The sequence below is a fragment of the Rhinolophus sinicus genome, chromosome 2 (assembly GCF_057876585.1).
Source record: "Rhinolophus sinicus isolate RSI-liver-muscle chromosome 2, RSI-T2T, whole genome shotgun sequence".
NCBI classification, from domain to species: domain Eukaryota; kingdom Metazoa; phylum Chordata; class Mammalia; order Chiroptera; family Rhinolophidae; genus Rhinolophus; species Rhinolophus sinicus.
This window is the reverse complement of record NC_142502.1, coordinates 127080331-127105198: the sequence shown is the minus strand read 5'-3', so window position 1 is coordinate 127105198 and position 24868 is coordinate 127080331. Positions and strand designations below refer to the sequence as shown.

Genomic DNA, 24868 nt, shown 5'->3' with positions numbered 1-24868 from the left:
GCAAAGACAGTGAATGGGGCATACAGCTGACTATCACCTGAAGAATATAAAGGGACTTAGGTGACACAAGTAGATCTTCAGAGGGAGCTCGTTCTGCTTTATTAATTCACTTGTGTGTGTGTGTGTGTGTGTGTGTGTGTGTATGTGTGTGTGTGTGTTGGGGATAGAGGTAAGTGTAGTTAAGGAGTCAACTGGACTCAGAATTAAGACATAAAAAGCTAGAAACACAAGAACTCTGATCAAGGATCTTGGCGCTGCCATCTTGCCTTGTATAGAACACCTCCGTTGGTGCCTCCAGTTCCCCAAAGGCAATACAGCCAATCGGTTTCCTTTTCAAGAATATTTTAAATTGAGTGAGTTTTCCTTCCATTATAAAAGTAAAACTTAGGAAGAAAAAAATGTATGTTCACATGAAGATAACCACTCTTTAACATTGTGGTCGGTTTCCTCCCAGCTTATTTTAAAACAGAAGTTTCATTTGTTTGTATTACACAGCTGTAATCTTATTATATAAACTTATGCTTTTTTTCGTTTAATAATTTAATTGTCTTTTGTATTGCTATACACTCCTCATAAACATAGTATTTAATGGCTGCCTGCTATCCTACCACTCATTTATGACTGCACATTTAAGTTATTTACATGTTTTTGTTACTATAAAGAATTCATCATTCATTTGAAGTACTAATAACAAAAACAACCTGTGTACATTGCAGATAAACTGCTACATAAAATATTATTATTATTACAATATTGATAAAAATTAGGGTGATTGGGGTAAATGATCTTTAAGTGAGTAAAAAAAAATCTAAGAGATAATTTTTAAAGGTGATTTGCCCAAACTTGTCACTGCAAAGGTGAGGGTGTACTCTTTCTTTGGGTATGCCTGAGACCCCTGGATAGGTGTCAAAGGAAAACTGTCCATTCTGACCTCACTCTCATTTTAGGCTCCTGATGAGACTGTGCCACTATAGATGAGAAACCTGACTGAGGAGGTAGGACAGGGTCACTTACAAAAGTCATTCTATAAAAGAGGCTTGTTCCAATCCATGTGTTAACCTAAAAACAAAAGGCCAAAGAGAGACGACTAGCATTTATTTGAGACTAAAAAAAAAAAAAAAAAGTAAAAAGTAACCATTTGGGACACACTGATTCAGGCAGAAAGCCAAATAGTGTTCCAATTAGGAGACAAAGATGGGGTATTTATGAGAAAAGGAAGGGAAACAATTACATCAATAGAAGGAAGGCACTTCTATTGGTGCAGATAAGCTAACAGTGATGCTAATTCTAAAGAATGTTTTTAATTTACAGTTCCGTAGTCATAATATCTGCTTTCTCATTATCTTTGCAAACAGTTCTTTGGGCTATAATGTTTCTTTAGGTCTAGTCCAAAGGTTATTTTGCCCTGTTTTAATATTCCAAAGATTTGAGGACTAAGATGAGCAAGGCAGTTCCTATGGGATGGCAGGTCCAACTCCAGCTCAGTTTATGTTATTTTTTACACATGATATTGCAAGCCAGGCTTACTTAATTCATTTAGTTCAAATGGGATGAGAAGATAAATGGCTTTAGTCTTAAGAGTGCAAGGACTTCAGCAAGTAGATCAGATCCTTACCTTTTTCCCTGCTCGGTCTTGAAAGGACTCTTCCAGCCTTCTGAAGTAGAACCTCCATCTTTTCCACAAAGTCAATTAGTTGGTTAACCCAGTTGAACCACAGACTGAGATCCAGGGGCACAATTTTTCACAATACGAATAAAATTGCACCATCATCCTCATCATAATTGTCATTGTCTTCAAACAGTACTCACAGGCAATAGATACATGGCCAAATTGGAATAGATTCAAAATTGACCAGGTGAAGGAATTTGAAGCATGTATTACAGTAATATCGGAGAACTGCTCCTAATAGCCGTCTACAAATAATGACTGTCATCTGTAAGAAAGAGAATTCTGAACTATTTTTTAATTGACAGAAGGGTGAGAACCAGGCATCTTAAGCAGAAATTATGGAGTCATATTTCAGGTGACAATGGGGGTGAGGAGGTGTGGGGAAATGCTAGTCAGAGCTCAGGCCATTTAAGAATTAAGTAGGCCCTGGACACCCTTACCTTTAGGGGCACCACCTCACAATATGTCAAAATGTAGTTTTTGCTTATCATTTCTGAATAGATTTTTATAACTTTGCTTTTGAAATTATTATTTCCATTTTGCATTTTTGTTTAAAAAATTTTTTGGAGCCATTAAAATGTATCAGTCCCAAAGCTTTTCCTGGGCCACCTACAAGCTTTTAGTTCCTTGACACCGAGACTCTATTGCCTGATGAGTAGAACAGGCCTGTCAGTGCTGTCTGGAGATGGGAAGGGCAACTTCCAAGATTGTGCATTTCCTTGTGACAACCTGGCAGAGATGATGTATGCACAGAGTCGAACAATAGAGAAGAATTAAGTCAGATGACTAAAGATCTCTTGCAGCCTGAGATTCTAGTTGCATGATATATTCTATGTGAAAAGGATTCCAGTGCAGCAAGAGAGGAGCTCAAGGCTAATAGGGTAATATAGGAATGGAGCTTGTTCTGATTATTATTTTATTTTAGCATCAAATACAAGAAATGTCACAGGAATGGTGCTTGTGGGCAGTCCTAGGAGCCAAAGATACCATTAGGTTATTCCTTACAACAGTCCCAGACGTCTTGAGTTAGAGTGTATCTAGCCTAAAGATTCCTAACTTGGGTCCATGGATCCTTAACTAGGGAAATACCTATAATTGGAGGATCGTAGTTTATATGGATGTGCATGCATGCTTTTTATTTCTGGGGAGAAAGTCCATGGCTTTCATCACTTTCAAAATCACTTTCAACCCAGAAGAAGATTGAAACCTGTTGAATTTATTCAATCTTCTTTTACAGATTGGGAAACTGAGGCTTCGTGAAGGGCCTTTTCCCGGTCACACAGGGGTTACTCTTCTGGGGCAGGACTGAATCTTCTGGGATTTTCTCCAGTCATCATCTCTCACTACCCACCCCACACGTCATCCCAGAATTGCCTACTTAATTTTCTTTTGTTCTTGTCAGTCCAATTAATAATATTTAATCTTAATAAAAGAAAGCATACCCATCCATCAATTTTAGAAGAATCAAAGTCTGGTTCTGGGACCTGAGAATGGTTAGATCCAGAAACGCCTACGTAAAAAACAGGAATATACATGTGATTACATAATAAAAAAAAAGTGCTTACAATAGCAATACAATATATTAGTTTCCTGCTGTTCCTGTAACAAATTACCACAAATTTTAGTGCCTTGAACAACACAAATTAATTATCTTTCACTTCCGGAAATCAGAGATCTCAAATGTGTCCTTAGGACTAGGTTTCCTTGGCTTTTCTATCTTCTACAGTCTGCGTGCTATAATACTGTGATTTATAAAAAAAGAAAAGTGCAGTCATGCATCACATGAAGTTGAGGGGTTCGGGTTTGGGGGATAGGTTTGTGGGACTGAGCCCCTAATCTGTGAGACCTGATGCTATCTCCAGGTAGATAGTGTTAAATTGAATTGGATTTTAAGATGCCCACCTGGTGTCGGAGAATTGTTTGGTGGTTTAAGAAACCATCCCCACACATTGGAATTGGGTGCAGAATTGGACCTGCATTCCTTGGTTCTATCTTCACAGCCAGCAGTGTAGCATCTTCTCCCCTTCTGACCATCTGCCTCCTTCTTATAAGGACCCTTGTGATTACATGAGGCCCACCCCAATGATTCAAGATTATTTCCCCATTTTAACAGCCTTAATCTTAATAATAACATCTTCAAGGTCCTTTTTTACCATGTAAGGTAACATATTTGCAGTTTCTGGGGATTAGGATATTTACATTTTGGGGGGGCTATTTAGCTTACTACAGCCAATAATATGAATTTCCTGTTAATCCAATTGATCACAAAAATTTTAAAGTTCTTTAGATAAAAATTTGACCAGCTACTAAATGATTCTGTTTAAGGAATTAAAGTGCTCATGAGATTATGTAAATGTATGTGTATAGGGAAAAACAAAGATTAGAATGTGAGAAAAAGTAGAGTACTTTAAAAGAAAGTATTGTCGGCAAGCTTTTTCTGAAAATCATAGCATTTATGAGTTTCTTCAGGGCCAGTGAAGACAGCTGGGCTTTTAGCCAGTGTAATTCTATGTTGGGCCTGTGGGAACACCAGGATTAGCTGTGGCATATGCACAAAGACTCGTGTGGCCTTTAAGCTGGTAACAGCTGTTGGTGGGTGCTGGGGGACAAATGATGCTATAAATGGAAATAATTTAATAAAAGTATTAGAGAAATTTCTGAACGTTAGTTCAGAAATGAATGAGTAACTGTTAAAGTATTCAAGTTATAGCATTAAATGTTTGTACTTGATTATGAGGATAACCATGGTAGATTTAAAAATATGCCCTTAATTTGGCACTTGTAGCTGTGAAGGTAAAACGTGTTGCTATGTCACATGACCTATTGTAAGCTGTTGCTGAAGTTTACTAAAATAATCCTTAAATGCAGAAGTTTAGGAATCATTGTCCTTTAAACATAGATTAGATCAAATGCCAGGTTCACCCCATAATATATATATACTTATATATAATATAATATATATATATAATATATATACATTATATAATATACATACTATATTATATAATGTATAACCCCATAATATATATATACTTATATATAATATAAGTATATATATACATTATATATATATATATATATATATATATATATATATATATATATATGGTAGTCATCTTCACTCAATTGCATTGGAAGATGTGTTTTGAGCATGAGAACTGGAGTTTGTTTGCAGCTAGAGTGTGGGAAATGCACACAGGTTTGAATGTGGTGTGTGAACTCATTATGCCAGTTGTGGCAGAGAAAAATCTTAAGACTTGCTATTTTAAGAAAAGAGATGTTAAAAACTTCTCAGAACTAGAACAAGCAGTCCAAAAATTTATATAGAACCACAAGAAATCCTGAATAACTAGAGCAATCTTGAGAAAGAAAAAAGATGGAAATATCACTCTCCCAGATTTCAAATTATACTACAAGGTTATAATAATCAAAACTGTATTGTATTGGTACAAAAACAGACATATAGATCAATGGAACATAATAGAGAAATAAACCCTCACTTCTATGAATTCTATCACCAATTAATCTAAAACAAAGGAGCCAAGAATATGCAATGGAGAAATGACAGTGTCTTCAATAAGTTGGGAAAACTGGACATATGCATGCAAAAAATGAAACTGGATCTCTATCTTACACCATATGCAAAAATAAACTTAAAATGGATTAAAGACTTAAATGTAAAACCTGAAACCATAAAACTCCTAGAAAAAAATGTAGGTAGTAAACTTTTTGACTTTGGTTTCAGATATATACATACACACACACACACACACACACATATTACATATATATGTGTTTTATACACACACACACACACACACACATACACACACATATTGTGTTTCCCCCAAAATAAGACCTAGCCAGACAATCAGCTCTAATGCATCTTTTGGAGCAAAAATTAATATAAGACCCAGTATTATATTATTATATTATATTATACTATATAATATAAGACCCAGTCTTATAGTAAAATAAGATTGAGTCTTATATAAATTTTTGCTCCAAAAGACACATTAGAGTTGATTGTCTGGCTAGGTCTTATTTTCGGGGAAACACAGTGTGTGTGTATATATATATATATATATATAGATAGATAGATAGATAGATAGATAGATAGATAGATAGATATATAAATATATCTATCTATATATATAAATATATATATATATTTATATAAATATATCCTCCCCATCTTCCGCCTCCTCCCAGACTCCGGTTCAAGCCATTGTTTCTCAGTCTAGTTGTGACACAGCTCCCTCACACATGCTGTTATTATGAGCCTTGTGCTCCCCCCTGGCTGAGGCATTTGGTTGCTAGTCATCGGGCAGCCTCTCACAGCAGCTCTTGCTGGCTGACGGCTGCTCACAATGGCTGCTGGCCACTCACACTGGCCACTGGCCACTCCTGGCAGCACACGGTAGCCCACGGCAGCACACAGCAGCCCACGGCAGCTCACGCTGACCTCCAGCTGCTCACAGCAGCCCAGTTCCAGGGAGAGCTGTTGTTCACAATCTTAGCTATAGAGGGCCCAACTTACTGGCCCATGTGGGAATTGAACTGGCGACCTCAGTGTTAGCAGCCTGTCACTCCAACCACCTGAGCCACTGGACTGGCCCAGCAATATAAATTTTAATATGTCTCCTTGGGCAAAGAAAACAAAAGCAAAAATAAATGGGATTACATCACATTTAAAAGCTCCTACATAGCGAAGAAAGCCATCAATAAAATGAAAAGACAACCTACTGAATGGGAGAAGATATTCACAAATGATATATCTAACAAGGGGTTAATATTGAAAAAATATAAGGAACTCTTACAACTCAATATAAAAAAGAAATGATCTAATTAAAAAATGGGCAGAGGACATGAATAGACATTTCTCCAAAGAAGATACATAGATGACCAACAGACACATGAAAAGGTGCTCAACATCACTAATCAGCAGGGAAATGCAAATCAAACCACAATGAGATACTACTTCACATCAGTCAGAATGGCTATTATCAAAAAGTCAACAAATAAGTGTTGACAAGGATGTGGAGAAAAGGGAACCCTTACGCACGTTTGCTGAGATTGTACATTGGCGCAGCCACTATGAAAAACAGTATGGAGATTCCTCAGAAAATTAAAAATAGAACTACCATACAGCCCAGCATTTCCACTTCTGGGTATTTATCTGAAGAAAATGAAAACACTAATTTGAAAAGACATATGCACCCCCATGTTCACTGAAGAATTATTTACAATAGCTTAGATATGGAAGCAACCTATGTGTTCATTGATAGATGAATGGATAAAGAAGATGTGGTACATATACACGATGGAATATTACTCAGACATAAAAAGAATGAAAGCTTACCATTTGTGACAATATGGATGGACCTAGAGGGTATTATGCTAAGTGAAATAAGTCAGACAGAGAAAGACAAATACTGTGTGATTTCATTCATTTGTGGAATCTAAAAAAAATAAAAAAATAAAACAAACAAATAAAGCAAGCAGATTCATAGATATAGAAAACTAACTGAGGGTTACTACAGGAGGGGAATGGGTGAAAAAGGTGAAGAGGAATAAGAGGTATATACTTCCATTCATAAAATAAATAAACCACAGAAATGTAGTGTGTATCACAGGGAATATAGTCAATAATATTGTAATGAGTTTGCACAGTGACAGATGGTTACTAGGCTAAGTATGGTGATCACATTATAAGATATATAAATATCAAATCACTATGTTGTACACCTGAAACAAATAAATATTTTATGCCAACTATACTTTAATAAAACATTGTAGACCCTTCTGTTCAAGAAGGTGGAGTGCTGTGCTCACCTCCCACAACCACATCAAAGTTACAACTAAATTATAGAACAACCACCTTGAAAACCACCTGAAGACTAGCTGAACAGAACTCCTGTAACTAAGGATAGAAAGAGGGAGCCATGTCAAGACAGATAGGAGGAGCAGAGACATAAAATGGTCTAGTCCTACACCCAAGTGTGGTGGTTAAGAATTGGGAGGGATATCTTGGCTGTGGAGGTCACCTATGAGGAGCGAGGGGTCCCAGCCCCATACTGGGCTTACCAGCCTGGATCACCAGTGCTGAAAAGAGGAGTTGCCACAATATCTAGCTGTGAAAATCAGTGAGGACTCCATCTGGCTGAGATGTAGGGTTGCTGTAGACCAAGGTATCCTCTTAAAGGGTCCTAGCACAAACTTGCTCACTCACAAACACTTGCCCTAAGCTCCAGTGAAGGGACAGCAGCTTGAAAAGCACCAGGGACATAGGGGGAGGAATTGAATTGTCTGGCTTTAGCGTGAGGGCTGGAAGGGACGCTCTCTCCAGGACTGAAGTTCTGGCAGATGCCATTGTTCCTTTGTTGAGTCCTCTCCCCGTACATTTGGCAGGCACAGGTGGGCACCAAATCTGAGTTTCCATTAGCTTGGCTAACACCGTTTGGCCCACATTGGTGATTTCCTGAGACCCCGTTCCACTTAACTCACATATCTATCCCAAACCTCTTTCAGTGCTGCTTCATACAAGCAGTCTGCTTAGGCCCTTGCTGCAGAATTTCCTAAAATCTCTCAAAGGCCCACAAACCTCAAATAAGCAACAGCTGGCCTCAGCATTCCCCAAACCTCTTGCTAAGTGGCCTTAAGCTTGGCAGTAGTGGAAGCTGGCCTCAGTTTTCAGCATAGCCTCTCCCAGGAGTCTGCAAGCCTAGCACAGGCAGCTACCAAACACAGATCATTTTGTAACTCCTACCAGGTGGCCCTGGACAGGGCACAGGCAGTCGCTCACCTGGGCTTGCATCCTCCCAAGAGGCCACAAAATCAATACACCCAAGTGGCTGACTTCAGATCACACCAGAAGACCACCTGATTAGCTTAACAAATGATACAACCAAAGGATGGATTAAGCAGGCACCACAGCCCTGCTAAATTAGGCAGGCACCACAGCCCTAGGCACCTCTGCGGAGTCAGTCCCCCAGCCACTCCCCAGCCCCCAGAACAATAGCTCATCAGCTGTAGTCATGGATAATCCTCACAGCCAATCAGCCTGAGGATAAATCACACCCACTGATGCACCCACAGCAATCAAGTCTCAACTAAAACAGGAGGGCACACATAGCCCACACAAGGGGCAACCCTGGAACACATGGCACAGGTGACCAGGGAGACTGTGTCATGGGCCCAGCAGGGCACCTATTACATAAGGCCACACTGTCAAGATTGGGAATTGTAGCAGACCTACCTAATACATAGAAAAAACATAGGGAGGCAGCCAAAAAGAGGAGACAAACAAACATGTCTGAAATGAAGGAACAGAAAAAAAACTTCAGAAAAAGAAGTTGAAAAAAATGGACACAAGCACTCTACCAGATGCAGCATTCAAAACATTGATTATCAGAATGCTTAATGAACTTAAGGAAAAGTAGATTAACTCAGCGAGAACTTACACAAAGAGATAAAAGTCATAAAAAAGAACCAGTCAGAAATGAAGATTACAGTAAATAAGATGGATACATTAGATGCAATTAACAGCTGATTAGATGAAGCAGAGGTTCACATCAGCAGTTTGGAAGACAAGGTAGCAGAAAATATCCAATCTGAACAGGGGGAAAAAAAGAATAAAACAAAAATGAAGATATTTTAAGGAACCTCTGGGACAACATCAAACATAACAACATTCACATCATAGGGATACCAGAAGGAGAAGAGAGAGAGCAAAGGATTAAAAAACCATTGAAGAAATAATGACTAAAGACTTCCCTATCCTGGCAAAGGAACTAGACATACAAAGTCCAGGAAGTGCAGAGTCCCGAACAAGATGCAGAGTCATCAAACAAGAAGTGCAGAGTCATCAAACAAGATGAACCGAAATAGGTCCACACCAAGACACATCATAATTAAAATGCCAAAAGTTAAAGGCGAAAATGGAATCTTAAGAGCAACAAGAGAAAAGCAGTTAGGTATGTAAAAAGAAGCTCCCATAAGACTGTCAACTGATTTCTCAACAGAACCTTTGCAGGTCAGAGGGGTTTTCATGAAATATTCAAAGTGACGAAAAGTAAGGACCTACAGCCAAGATTACCCTACTCTGCAAAGTATCATTTAAAATAAAGAGTGATAACTATCTATCAGTAATTACTTTAAACGTAAATGGATTAAATGTCCCAATCAAAAGACATGGAGTGGCTGAATGGATAAGAAAACAAGACCAATACATATGCTACCTACAAGAGACCCAGTTTAGATCAAAACACACACACAGAGACTGAAAGTAAAGGGATGGGAAAAGATATTTTATACAAATGGAAATTTAAAAAAAGCTAGGGTAGCAATACTTATATCAGACAAATTAGGCTTTAAACCAAAGGGTTTAACAAGAGACAAAGAAGGACATTTCATAATGATGAAGGGATCAATCCAACAAGAGGATAAACCCTTTAAACATTTACGCACCCAATGTAGGCACATCTAAATATATAAAGAAAATATTGACTGACATAAAAGGAGAGATCAACAGTAATACCATCATAGTAGGGGAATTTAACACCTCTTTGACATTAATGGATAGATCTTCCAGACAGAAAATCAACAAGAAAACTGAGGCATTAAATGAAATATTAGACCAGATGGACTTATTTGATATTTTTAGGGTATTTCACCCACATGCAGAAGAATGTGCAGTCTTTTCAAGTGCGCATGGAACATTTTCCAGGATACACCACATGTTAGGCCACAAATCAAGTTACAATAATTTTAAGAAGTTTGATATCATATCAAGCATCTTCTCTGATCACAATAGTATGAAACTAGAAATCAATTACAAGAAGAAAAATGAAAAAACAAAACAAAAACCCTACCTACATGTGGAGGCTAAATAACATGCTATTAAACAATGAATGTGTTAACAATGATATCAAGGAAGAAATCAAAAGATACTTTTAGACAAATGGAAATAAAAACACAGTGACCCCAAATCTATGGGACACAGCCAAAGTAGTTCTGAAAGGGAAACTCATAGCAATACAAGCAGACCTCAAGAAACAAGAAAAATTTGAAAACAACTATATAACCTTATGCCTAAAGGAACTAGAAAAAGAAGAATACATAAAGAAAGGAAATTGTAAAAATCAGAGTGAAAAATAAGATAGAGCTTAAATAACCAATAGAAAAGATCAATGAAACAAAGAGCTGCTTTTTTGAAAAGTTAATTTAAAAGAATGATAAACATTTAGCCAGACTCACCAAGAAAAAAATGAGGTCCCAAATAAATAAAATCAGAAGTGAAAGAATAGAAGTGACAAACAACATCATAGAAATACAAAGGACTATTAGGAAATACTACAAACAATTATATGCCCACAAATTGGACAATCTGGAAGAAATTGATAAATTCCTAGAAACATGCAACCTTCCAAGACTGAATTAAGAAGAAATAAAAAAATATGAATAGACCGGTAACTACTAATGTATTTAAATCAGGGAAAAAAAATCCCAACAAACAACCAGATGGCTTCACAGGTGAATTTTATCAAACATTCATGGAAGAATTAAAACTTATCCGTCTCAAGCTATTCCAAAAAATTGAATAGAAGGGAAGGCTACCAAGCTCATTTTATGAGGCCAGCATTATCCTGATTCCAAAACCAAAGACGTTACAAAAAGAGAAAGTTATAGGCCAGTATTTCTGCTGGACATAGATGTATAATGCTTCAACAAAATATTAGCAAACTGAATTCCGCAACATATTAAAAAGATCATACACTATGATCAAGTGGGATTTATTCCTGGGATGCAAGGTTGGTTCAACACCTGCAAGTCAATTAATATAATATATCACAAATGAAACGAAGGATAAAAATCATGTGATTATATCGTTAGATGCAGCAAAAGCATTTGACAAAACTGAACACCCATTTATATAAACGTTCTCAGCAAAGAACGTTTGCTGAGGGAATAGAAGGAACATACCTCAACATAATAAAACTCATATATGACAAAACACATCTAACATTATAATCAATGGTGGAAAGCTAAAAGTGTGTTCCTTAAGATTAGGAACAAGACATGGATGCCCACTTTCACTGTTTTATTCAACATAATATTGGAAGTCTTAGCCACAGCAATCAGACAAGATGAAGAAATAAAACCACCCAAATTGGAAAGGAAGAAGGAAAACCGTCATTTTTTGCAGATGACATGATACTATATATTGAGAACCCTAAAGATTCCATCTAAAAACTATCAGAACTGATAAATGAATTCAGTAAAGTAGCAGGATATAAAATTAAGATGCAGAAATCAGTTGCATGTTTATACATCAATAATAAATATCAGAAAGAGAACTTAAGAAAGCAATCCCATTTACAACTGCATTGAAAAGAATAAAACACCAAGGAATTAATTCAACCAAGGAGGTAAAAGACCTGTGCTTGGAAAACTAGAAGACATTGTTGAAAAAAATTGGAGAAGACTCAAATAAATTGAAGCATATACTCTGCTCATGGATAGAAAGAATTAACATTGTTAAAATGTTTGCACTACCCAAAGCAATCTACAGATTCAATGCAATTCCTATCAAAATACCAATGGCGTTTTTCACAGAACTAGAACAAATAATCCTAAACTTTATATGCAACTACAAAAGACCCCAAACAGCCAAAGCAGTCTTGAGAAAGAGGAACAAAGTTGGACGTATCACGCTACCTGTATAGTTCTCTGGGTACTTGGATGGAATGTTCTTTAAGACACGCCTCCTCCCCCTTGATTTTTAGGGGGAGACCTCCTGGCTGGCTGAGAGTTTTTAAGCAGCCCAGAAAGCCAGCACTGTTGGTCCAGTTCTCTCTGGCTGTGTGTTTGCAGGGCTCGTTCAACTTGCAGGCACCTTCTCTTTGTGTTTATCTGTCTGTTAACTAGTTATGTCCATACAAGGAACTGAGCAATAGCTGCCTTTCCATCCCTCTTGACTCTGACAGATGACATAACCCAGGGCTGCAGAGCAAAGAGTAAGTGGGGATCTCCTGGCTGGGTCAGGGCACACTCAGGGCTGCAGGCAAACAGGTAGGCTTGGGGCTTCCTTTGCCCTCTACAGAGCAGTGTCAGGCATGAGAGACCCCTATACAGATAACACCCCTGTGAGGATATTGATCACCACTACTCTAAAGGTTGTTAGAGAATTGCTAAAAACCTATCTTTGCAAAATGTTGTGTAAATGGGACTCTTTGGATTGGACAAAATGAGACTAGGAGGAGAAATGAAACATCCAGGTAAGCTGTCTGGATGAAACACTCTTTCTCCTGGAATTTAAAAAGTAGTTTTAGGGCTTAATGTCTTTTGGATTCTCTCTCTCACAAAGGAAATAAAGCAGGAGGTTTTTCTGTCAAGGAAGTACTCTTCCCCCCTTATAGGGATTCTCTTCTACCTGAGAGGTCTTCCTTTTTGGTGGCTGCCTGAGAAATAGTGGGTGCTAGAGGAGAGCAGGAGCTCAGAGATCACCTGGCCTAACCTCCCTGTATGACAGATGGATGGGGGGACCAGCTGGCATCTGCTGAGCACTCATCCTGTACTGGGCTCTGAGCTGGTTAGTTTACTCGTTATTTCATTTAACCCTCAAAATCATTTTGAGATTGGTGGGGTTTTGGAGCTCCTTTGTAATTTTATTTTTGCTTGAATTTTTAAGAATAGTAAGTATGCTTCGTTAAAAAGTAATAGTCATTAGTCTGAGAGCTATCAAGATCTAGGTGTTGCTATTCCCATTTTCACATAAGGAAATGAGGGCTCAGAGAGGTTAGTAGACTTGCTTGAGGTCACACAGCCAGTAGATACTGGAATCAGGAGTTGAACCCAGCTCTGACTGACTTCAGGTCTGACCTTCCACAATACGGAGACCAGAGAAAACTTCTTTTTTTTAAACTTCCTATTCCTGCCTACCTGGCCCTCTCCCATATACCCCACCGATAGGAGTAGGGTTCAGGTTTTCTCTCATCTCTATATTTTTGCTACTCAAAGTTGTAGTAGCATCAGCATCACCCGGGAGCTTATTAGAAATGCAGACTCTTAAGCCCTACCCCAGACCTACTGAATTAGAACCTGAACTTTAACAAGATCTCTGGTGATATGCATGCACACGGAAGTCTCCTTGGGATCCAAATTACTCAGGTTCTTCAGCAACCCAGTCCCTGCTAACGACTTCACAGAGAACACAATCCGGACTGGAAACAGATGGAAGAAATGCATAGCTCCCCTTCTTCAGGGATTTGGAGATCCCACTAAATGGTCAGGGTCCTGTGTGAGTCCCCTGTATTCTATTCCGCTGGACACGCGTGACCTTCCCAAGTAGGATCCCCGCTCTGTGACAAAGTTATGATGGGGTATGGATTCTATGCAGTTCACTAGGTATGCCGATGTAGTTCCACGCTTCCTCTCATTAGGAAATCTTAAGGGAATGCAAGGTAATGAGGAAGATAACATTATGGGAATAACCTTCAATCTGCTCTAACTTATAAATAAGCACTAACCTTTCATGCCCTTGAGTACGTTGTGATTATTACAAATTACTAGCAATGCACCTCGCAGCAGATGGGGACATAGCAGTGTGTGATGAGTTGGCTATCTAGAGGCTGAAAACTGCCTGGACGCCAGGAAGCCCAGGATCTAGCTTAGAGCAGTAGCCTACGCCATACCCTTAGCTTGGCTCTGTCCCTGTCTGTTCATCTCTTGATGTTATGTTGGGGCCACTGGGCATAGCCCTGGGCTGGTCCTTGAGCCCAATGCCCCAGCGTTGGCTGCTGGATCTTGCTTGAATGCCCTGCTAGGCCCACTTTCCTTTGGCTGCAGGAACATGCCGTAGGCATATCAGAGACCACCATAACAGAGTGAGATTTCCAGAAACTTGTATAAGGAACTGTTGAAGGAGCTGGGGGTGTTTAACTTGGAGAAGGGAAATGAAGGGGAAGCATGGAAGCGGTTGTTAAATTCTTGAAGGACTGACTTGACCTAGCTTGTTTCATTAGACAAGGATCCAAATGGCAAAATTAGGTTCTAGGGGTGTGTTTTTACAGAAGGCAAACTCAGGCTTAACACAAGGAAGAAGTCCACAGTAATTAGGGCTGGCCAACAACTGGAAGCAGCAAACTCTTTTTGACTATGTGCGTTAGAAAATGTATGGTCAGAGATAGACACAAGGGATATCTGTACTTGTATATTATGTTGAAGGTTCTTCCTTCAGGCTCTAGAAGTCTATATTTCTAAAAACCCCTGTTTTCTTATACTTTTGAGATCCCTGTTTGACTGTCAGCTCCAACCTGAGTTTACATATCCACTTTCTCCCAGGGAGCTCAGCGCTTCCCTGAATGTCACTGAAAGTCTTTCATCTTTTTTCTGCTTCCGTGGCGAGGATGCCTCTTTCCCACATTGCAGGAGCCTGCAGGTGGGGCCTAGAGATATTGTGTATCACACCAGATTAAACTCACTCTGGGTGTTAGGTTATGTCTTATAATATGTTTCCTTCATGCTAGCCTATGACCTTGTCTGTTTGAATTGTACCTTTAACATGGGGAGACACGTGACTTTTTGATGGGAACGCTGGGAGGCCAGAAACGGGGAAGGGATCTCATCTTCCTACATCTCTCTCCCTCACCCACTGAATGGGCATGTATTGTCCTTCCACGTCACTTCCACTCTCTCTGAGCCAGGAGACTACATTAGATAACATCAATGACATCAGTAACCTTGTAATTCTTAATGTTGCAAAACACACAGAACTATGAAATATTTTTGTATAAAATAGATCATGTCATGGGTAGTTATGATTTTTTACTCTTTGGGAAACAGGCAAGTATATTTCAACAATGAGAAACCCATATCCTACAGAATGCCCCTCCCATGCCATAGTGCCAGTGACCTGTGTCTTTTGGCAAGGGGACTGGGAAGGGGACCGGGAGAGACTTCCCAGGTTCCTCAAGTGTCTTCTGCAGTGTGTTCCAGGAACACGTTGTGCCTCTGCTATCACAGCGCTCCTCACACCGCACGGCCTTGCGAGTTCAGCTGTTCCTCTGGCAACTTGCAGTCGTCCCAGTGCCTGTAGGTCGTAGACCTACACTTGCCGAATTAAATTGAAAGGCTTATATGCAGAGCTCACTAGTGTTCCCCACATTTGGTTTACTTTACAATATCTGCTAAAAGAATTGTTACAGCTAAAAGGGACCTTTGGAAGCCCAAGCCCCTCAATTTGAAAAGTGGAAGTTTGAGGCTTAGAAAGACAAGGATGGCCCACTGAGCCAGTACCCGAGCCCTGGCCTCCCAAAGGCCAGTGTGGCCCCGTTGCACGGTGCTCCCCCACCTCAGTCACATGCGTTCTCCCTCTGTTTCCAGCCTCGTGAACTTTGTGTGCCACACGTGCTTCAAGAGGCAGGAGAAGCTCCATCGCTGCGGGCAGTGCAGGTTTGCCCATTACTGTGACCGCACCTGCCAGAAGGATGCTTGGCTGAACCACAAGAACGAGTGTATGGCCATCAAGAGATACGGGAAGACACCCAATGAGAACATCAGGTCAGAGCTGGGCGATGGGGTAAAGTTTGGGATTCCCAAATGTCAGCTGGGGGGAGGTAGCTGTGACAGCATTCCCAGGCCCAGGAAAGCCATGATGGGCGCAAACCAGGACAGAGCCTCAGAGAGACTGAATATAGTCACTTCCATGAACTCCCTTTAGGTCTGGGAGCCCATCTAAGAGGGAGAACGGGGTGTCCGTGGCAGCTGTTCCAAACTGCAGACACTAGCTGGGGTTGGCTGCAGATTCATTCTGAGTGGCTCCCTAATGTCTAATTAAAAAAAAAAAAAATTGATCTGCCAATGTTAAAAAATTGGGAAATTTCACATTAAAAAAAAATTATGTTTTCTGGCCTCTCTTGAAAAAATAAAAGAAATCTGAAGAGTTGGCAAAATGAGCTAGAGCTCTGTAGCATCTGTCCCCTTTACAAAATACGGAATTTTCAGGTCACCACAGCCCCTCTATTCCCGGTGATTGTACAGCTCCCTACCTCCACCTGCGTAGTCCCAGTTGGTAGTTTCTTCTGATACTCAGTTGAAATCTGTCACCCATTAGTTTCTACTTTCTGAGCTTTGTGACCATCTCCCTAAAATTTGGCGATAGGCAGACACCCCAGTTTGAGTTTTATTTTCTTCGCTTCTGTCCCGGGCTCTACGTGGGGGACATCTTGATTCTCAGGCACCTGGCGTCCCAGACAAGGCATCTCTGCAGAAATAACTCTGTGAGCCAGATGAGAGAAGAAAAGGGCCTGTTCTTTGCCAATGGTGTCCCTCTTCAGAGACAGGGTATGCCCTAAGCCACCAGGCCCTCCCAGGTGCCTGGCCAGCCCGCTCTCAGTGAATGGCAGTGAGTTACCAAGGCGTACCTTGGTGCCAGGCTTCATCTTGTGGGTGTGGGCTGCCTAATAGTGAGCAAAGGAACCCTCTCTGCTGTCAGGGTTAAGTACACCCCTCTGTCTCATACTCAAAGCCCTGTGCTCTCCTGAGCCCCCGCTTGTCCCCCTTGCTTGCCCCCCACCTCCAGAGCCTGCGGCTCCAGCCAGACCAGGCCCGGGGCTGTGTACAGGCCTTTGCTTCTACTGTTTCCCACCCACATTGCCTTCTTCACCTTCCCTATCTAATCATTAAGAATGTGAATGAGTTCACACACTATGTGGGCATCCATTACCTCCCTTTGTCTTTCAAATACCTGTGGAGGTTGGCATGGCAGGAATTATACATTATCCTTACCTTAGTGGCCACCGGATAGGTTCAGGAAGGTCCAGTGACTTGCCTAAGGTCACACAGTGAGAAGTGGACACAAATTTGAAGCCAGGTCATTAGACTCCTTCTCCAGGAGAGACCCGGCTGCTATACCTCGTGATGTCCCCAGATCCCTTTCGTGGTCTGCTAGTCCCCTCATGAGGCTTCTACCCACCTCTCCACCTTTATTTGCTTTCCTGTGCTCCAGCCGCCTTAGCCTTCTTGCTGTTTCTCCATCATGCCAAGCTCATTCCTTCTTCAGAGACTTTGTCCTCGCCGCTCTCTCCCCATCTGCAGGGCTGGCTCCTCTGTTCATTCCACTTTCAGCTTGCGTGCGCCTCCAGCATGCCATCTCTCCTGAAACCCTTGGCTCTTCCTGCATCCCTTGTCTCTCACTATGATGTTACCCTATTCTTTTTCCTGCATAGCATTTAACACTCGTTTTTTTTCTAATTAGCAATAATTACACCTCGGATAAACCTCGTTGGGTACGATACTGCCACTGCACAAAGCTAGTTTTTTTTTAAATTGATCTTGTTTTTTCAATTATAGTTGACATTGAATGTTATTTTATATTAGTTTCAGGTGTACAGCATAGTGATTAGAGATTTATATAATTTACGAAGTGATCCTCCTGATTAGTCTAGTACCCACATGACACCATAGAGTTGTTGCAACGTTATTATTTTTTCATTTTTTAAATTAATTTCAGGTGCACAAAACAAAGTAATAGTTAGACATTTATCATCTATATCCCTCACACTGTATCAACCCCCCTACCCCCATCCACTATCCCTCTGACATCACACACAGCCATTACATTTCCACTGTCTCTATTCCTAATGTTGCAACATTATTGACTATATTCCCTATGCTTTACTTTACATCCCCTTGCCTATTTTGTAACTGCCAATTTGTACTCCTTAATCCCTTCACTTTTTTTACCTAGACCCCTCCCATTTGGCAACCATCAGTTTGTTCTCTGTACCTATGAGTCTGTTTCTATTTTGTTTGTTCATTTATTTTGTTCTTAGGATTTCACATGTAAGTGAGATTAGATGGCATTTGTCTTTCTCTGTTTGACTAATTTCATTTAGCATATCTAGGTCTATCCATGTTGTTGCAATGGTAAGATTTTGTTCTTTACTTATGACCTAGCAATATTCCATTGTATATATGTACCACATCTTTATCTGATCATCTATTGATGAGCACTTAGGTTGCTTCTCTATCTTGGCTATTGGAAATAGTGCTGCAATGAACATAGGGGTGCATACATCTTTCTGAATTAGTGTTTTGGATTTCTTTGGATAAATACCAAGAAGTAGAATTGCTGGGTCATAAGGTAGTTCTATTTTTAATTTTTTGAGGAAACTCCAAAATGTTTTCTATAGAGGCTGCACCAATCTGCAAGCCCACCAACAGTGCACGAGGGTTCCTTTTTTCTCCACATCCTCGCCAACACTTGTTGTTTGTTGATTTATTGATGATGGCCATTCTGACAGATGTGAGGTGATATCTCATTGTGGTTTTAATTTGCATTTCTCTGATGATTGGTGACAATGAGCATTTTTTTATATGACTATTGGCCATCTGTATATCCTCTGTGGACAAATGTCTGTTCAGATCCTCTGCCCATCTTTTAATTAGATTGTTTGTTTTTTGGTGTTGAGTTGTATGAGTTGTTTATAAATTTTGGATATTAACCCCTTATTGGATATATCATGGTGAATATCTTCTCCCATTCAGTTGGTTGTCTTTTCATTTTCTTGATGGTTTCCTTCTCTGTACAAAACATTTTTAGTTCGATATACTCCCATTTGTTTATTTTTCCTTTTGTTTCCCTTGCCCTAGGAGGTATATCAGAAAAAATATTACTAACAGCAATGTCAGAGAGTTTACTGCTTATGTTTTCTTCAAGGGATTTTGTGGTTTTAGGTCTTACATTTAAGTCTTTAATCTATTTTGAGTGTATTCTTGTATATGGTGTAAGAAAGTTTCATTTTTTTTGCATGTATGTGTCCAGTTTCCCCAGCACCATTTATTGAACAGACTGTCTTTATCCCATTGCATATTCTTGCCTCCTTTGTCATAGGTTAATTGATCATATAGATGTGAGTTTATTTCTGGGCTCTCTACTCTGTTCCATTGATCTATGTGTCTGTTTTTATGCCAGTACCATCCTGTTTTGATCAGTATAAACTTGTAGTATAGTTCATGTCAAGTAGTATGATACCTCAAGCTTTGTTCTTCTTTCTTAAGATTGCTTTGGCTGTTTGGAGTCTTTTGTTGTTCCATATAAATTTTAGAATTGCTTGCTCTAGTTCTGTGAAAAATGCCGTTGGTATTTTGATAGAGATTGCATTGAATCGGTAGATTGCTTTGGGTAGTATGGACATTTTAACAATGTTAATTCTTCCTATCCATGAGCAGAGTATATGCTTCCATTTATTTATATCTTCTTCAATTTCTTTCTTCAATGTCTTATAATTTTCTGAGGATAGGTCTTTACCTCCTTGATTAAATTTATTTCTAGGTATTTTATTCTTTTTGATGTAGCTGTAAATGTGATTGATTTTTAAATTTCTCTTTCTGATAGTTCATTATTATCAGTTCTAATAATTTTTAGATGGAATGTTTAGGAATTTTTAGATGGAATGAGATTGCTTTGGCTAGGTCTTCCAATACTATGTTGAATAAAAGTGGTAAAAGTGGACATCATGTCTTGCTCCTGATCTTAAGGAGAATGCTTTTAGTTTTTCCGGTTGAGTATGAGGTTAGCTGTGGGTTTATCGTATATGGCCTTTAGTATGTTGAGGTATGTTCTCTCTATTTCCACTTTGCTGAGAGTTTTTATCATAAATGGATGTTGTATTTTTCAAAAGCTTTTTCTGCATCTGCTGATATGATTTTTATCTTTCATTTTTTAATGAGGTGTATCACATTAATTGATTTGTGGGTATTGAACCAATCTTGCATCCCAGGAATAAATTCCACTTGGTCATGATGTATGATCTTTCTCAAATGTTTTGCGGAATTTGATTTGCTAATATTTTGTTGAGGATTTTTGCATATATGAACATCAGGGATATTGGCTTATACTTTTTCTTTTTGTAATATCTTTGCCTGGTTTCGGAATCAGGGTAATGCTGGCTTCATAGAAAGATCTTGGGAGCCTTCCTTCTTCTTGAATTTTTTGGAATAGTTTGACAATGATAGGTGTTAATTCTTATATAAATGTGGGGTAAAATTCACCTGTGAAGCCATCTGGTCCAGGACTTTTGTTTGTTGGGAATTTTTAAATTACTGATTCAATTTTGTTTGTAGTAATCGGTCTGTTCAGATTTTTCTGTTTCTTCTTGATTTAGTCTTGGAAGATTGTATGTTTCTAGGAATTTATCCATTTCTTTCAGATTGTCCAATTTGTTGGCATATAATTGTTTGCAGTATTTTCTTATAATCCTTTGTATTTTTGTGGTGTCAGTTGTCACTTCTCCTTTCTCATTTCTGATTTTATTTATTTGAGTCCTCTCTCTTTTTTTCTTGCTGAATCTGGTTAAAAGTTTGTCAATTTTGTCTATCTTTTCAAAGAACAAGCTCTTGGTCTTTTGTATTGTTTTTTTTAGACTCTATTTTGTTTATTTCTGCTCTGATCTTTGTTATTTCCTTTCTTCTACTCATTTTAGGCTTTGCTTGTTCTTCTTTTTCTAGTTCCTTTAGATGTAAGGTTGAATTCTTGATTTGAGATTTTTCTTGTTTTTGTTTTGTTTTTTGTTTGGTTTTGAAGTAGGCCTATATTGCTGTGAATTTCCCTCTTAGGACTGGTTTGGTTGTGTCCAATAGATTTGGGGTCATTGTGTTTTCATTTTCATTTGTCTCGAGGTATCTTTTGATTACTTCCTTGATCTCATTGTTAACCCATTCATTGTTTAGTAGCATGTTATTTATCCTCCATGTGTTTGTGTGTTTTTCAGTTTTTTCTAGTAATTGATTTCTAGTTTTATACCATTTGGTCAGAGAAGATCTTTGATATAATTTCAATCCCTGAAATTTATTGAGACTAGTTTTGTGGCCTAACATGTTGTCTATATTGGAAAATGTCCCATGTGCCCTTGAAACGAATGTATATACTGCTGCTTTGGGGTAAAGTGTTATAAAAATATCAATTAAATCCTTCTGGTTAAGTGTAATATTTAAGACCACAGTTTTCTTGTTGATTTTCTGTGTGGAAGTCTGTCCATTGGTTTCAATGGGGTGTTAATGTTCCTTGCTATGATTGTATTACTATTGATCTCTCCCTTTACGTCTGTCAATATTTGCTTTATATATTTAAGTGTTCCTAAGTTGGGTGTATAAATATTTACAAGGATTATATGCATATCCTCTTGTTGGAGTGATCATTTTACCATTATGTAATGTTCTTCTTTGTCTCTTATTATAGCTTTTGTTTTAAAGTCTGTTTTGTCTGATATAAGTATTGCTACTACAGCTTTGCTTTCATTCACATGAATATCTTTTTCCTACCCTTTACTTTCAGTATGTGTGTGTTTCAATCTGAAGTGGGTCTCTTGTAAATATCATATCTATAAGCTTGTTTTCTTAACCATTCAGCCACCCAATATCTTTTGATTGGAGCATTTAATCCATTTACTTTTGATGTGGTTATTGATAAATATGTAGTTATTTGCCTTTTATTATTCATATTTGTGTTCTTTCCTCTATCCCCTTCTTATTTATTTATTTATTTATTTAATTTTTTTTTTAAAGATATTTTATTTTATTTTTTTTAATTGGGGGAGGGGAACAAGACTTTATTAGGGAACAGTGTGTACTTTCAGGACTTTTTTCCAAGTCAAGTTGTTGTCCTTTCAATCTTAGTTGTGGAGGGCACAGCTCAGCTCCAGGTCCAGTTGCCGTTGCTAGTTGCTAGGGACTCGAGGAGTTGAACTGGCAACCTTATGATTGAGAGCCCACTGGCCCATGTGGGAATCGAACCGGCAGCCTTCTGAGTTAGGAGCATGGAGCTCCAACCGCCTGAGCCACCGGGCCGGCCCCCAACCCCTTCTTAAAGAAGTTCCATTAACATATCTTATAATACTGGTTTAGTAGTTATGAACTCCTGTACCTTTTTCTTGTCCGGGAAGCTTTTAATCTCTCCTTCAATTTTAAATTATATCCTTGCTGGGTAGAGTAGCCTTGGCTATAGGTCCTTTCTTCTCATCACTTTAAATATTCATGCCAATTCCTCTGGCCTGCAAAGTTTCTGTTGAGATATCAGCTGAAAGTCTTATAGGAGCTCCCTTGTAGGCAACTGACCGCTTTTTTCCTGCTGTTTTAAGACTCTCTCTTTGTCTTTAACCTTTGCCATTTTAATTATGATGTGTCTTGGAGTGGGCCTGTTTGGGTTCATCTTGTTTGTGAGTCTGCACTTCCTGGCCTTATATGTCTATTTCCTCTGCCAGGTTAGGAAAGTTATCTACCATTATTACTTCAAATAGGTTTTCAATTTCTTGTTCTCTCTCTTCTCTTTCTGGTGACCCTATGATCCGAATATTGTTTACTTGATGTTGTCCCAGAGGTCCTTTAAACTAGTCTCATTTTTTAAATTCTTTTTTGTTTTTGTTATTCTGATTTGTGTTTTCTGCTACCTTGTCTTTCAAATTGCTGATTTGATTCTCTATTTCATCTAATCTGCTATTGATTCTTTCAGTTATTGTACTCTTCACTTCTGATTGGTTTTTTTTTATTGTTTCTGTGTTCTTTTTTATGCTTACTATTTCTTTGTTGAATTTTTCACTACGTTCCTTGAGCATCTTTATAACAAGTGTTTTGTACTCTGTATCTGATAGATTTCTTGCCTCCATTTTGTTTTGTTCTTTTTCTGGAGTTTTCTCCTGTTTTTTCATTTGGGACATGTTTCTTTTTCTCCTCATTTTGGCTGCCTCTTTTTGTTTGTTTCTATGTATTAGGTAGATCTGCTGCATATCCCAGTATTGGCAGGGTGGCTTTATGTAGTAGGTGTTCTGTAGGGCCAAGTGGCACCGTCTCCCTGGTCACTTGAACCTGGTGCTCCAGAGTGTCTCTAGTGTGGGTTATATGTGCTCTCCTCTTGTAGTAGAGCCTTGCTTGTTGTTAGCATGTCAGTGGATGGGAAGGACCCTCAGGCTGACTGGCTGAGCATTTACCACAACCACAGCATATAAGTTGCTTGTGGGAGCTGACCTCATGGAGTAGGATTTGCCCCAGCAGGCTCTGGTACCTACCCAGACCACCCTTTGGGTTTGATGCTTATGGGGCTAATCAGGTGGTGCTCTGTTGTGGTCTGAAGCCAACCTCCAGGTGTGTTGGATTTGGTGCCTCTTGGAAGGTGCTCTGGTGAAGGCCAAGGTCAGCCTCTGCCTGTGACCAGCTGGGGCTCCCTGGTTGGAGCTACAAAGTGATCCATGGTTGTTTGCTGCCTCTGCTGGAACTGGATACTTGTGAGAGTGGGCACGCTGAGAACTAAGGCTTGGTGCTACCAGTACTGAGCTTGGGGCAGGCAGCTCAGCAAAAGGCCCAGGGCAGCACAGGCCTGCTGCCACCTGCCATGTGCCTGCAAAGCTCAGTCACTCAAAGAGCCTTGGGCAATGTTCACCAGGTTAATGCAGATTCAGATTTGGTGCAGTGCCGAGCTTGGGTCCACTCAGCAAAAGGCTCAGAGCACGAGGCCAGCCACCGCCTGCCTAGGGTTTGGGGACTCCTGAGAATTGTCCAAAAAGGACTGCATTGCATTCCTGGGCTTGCTGCCCACTGCTGAACATGTCTCAGGTGGCATGTGAGCCAAGGCCAGCTGCTTGCTGCTGAAAGAGCCCCTGTATTGCTTGGGCTGGGGCTGGCTGCCCACTGCAGAAAGGGACTCTGGAGGTACTCGAGCAAAAGCCTGGCTACTTGCTTTAAAAGAGCCTCCTGTGGTGGATATGCCAGGGCTGGCTCCCCATTGCCAAAGTACCTCCGACTTGTGCGAGTTTGCTGGGTCAGGGTCCCAGGGAGTCACCAGGGTGGATGAGTGGATTTCCTGGCCAATGCAGATTCAGATTTGACCATGTAGGGGAATGACTCAACAAAGGAAAGATAGAGCCTGCCTGTAGGCTGCACAGGAGGATTGCTCAACACAGGGATGATGGTGGCTCTCCAGCCCTCTCTCTGAAGCTACACAACTCAGTTTCTCCCTGTATGTATCTGGCATCTCTTGAGCCACCATCCCTCCACTGGAAACCAGGGGGAGTGCCTGTGAGTGAGTGACTCTGTGCTCAGGCCCTTTAAGAGGACATCTGGGTTTCTAGCATCCTTTTGTCTCACCTGGATGGACAGAGTACCCACTGTCTTTCATAGTTAGATATTATAGGGGCTTTTCTTCCC

General features: G+C 39.7%; 2 protein-coding genes and 1 pseudogene across 4 annotated transcripts in view; 1 reads left to right on the top strand and 2 right to left on the bottom strand.

The window, feature by feature from the left end:
• Nucleotides 1–12515, bottom strand: part of KRCC1 (lysine rich coiled-coil 1) — a 39072-nt gene extending 26557 nt beyond the window's left edge. Inside the window, exon 1 of one of the 2 annotated variants that reach the window (XM_074332299.2) lies at nt 12389–12515. The gene's annotated coding sequence lies outside the window, so the exon portion shown is untranslated. Of the gene's footprint in view, nt 1–1615; nt 1636–12388 lie in introns of those variants that run through there. The other variant, XM_074332298.2, reaches the window with a different exon arrangement.
• The window catches only part of SMYD1 (SET and MYND domain containing 1), a 51018-nt gene that overhangs the window by 4568 nt on the left and 21582 nt on the right, over nt 1–24868 (top strand). For both annotated transcript variants that reach the window (XM_074332297.2, XM_019749221.3), the window contains exon 2: nt 16055–16231. In XM_074332297.2, coding sequence (XP_074188398.2) covers nt 16055–16231 — 177 coding nt within the window. The remainder of the gene's footprint in view (nt 1–16054; nt 16232–24868) is intronic.
• On the bottom strand, nt 17911–17984 carry LOC141572022 (U4 spliceosomal RNA; annotated as a pseudogene).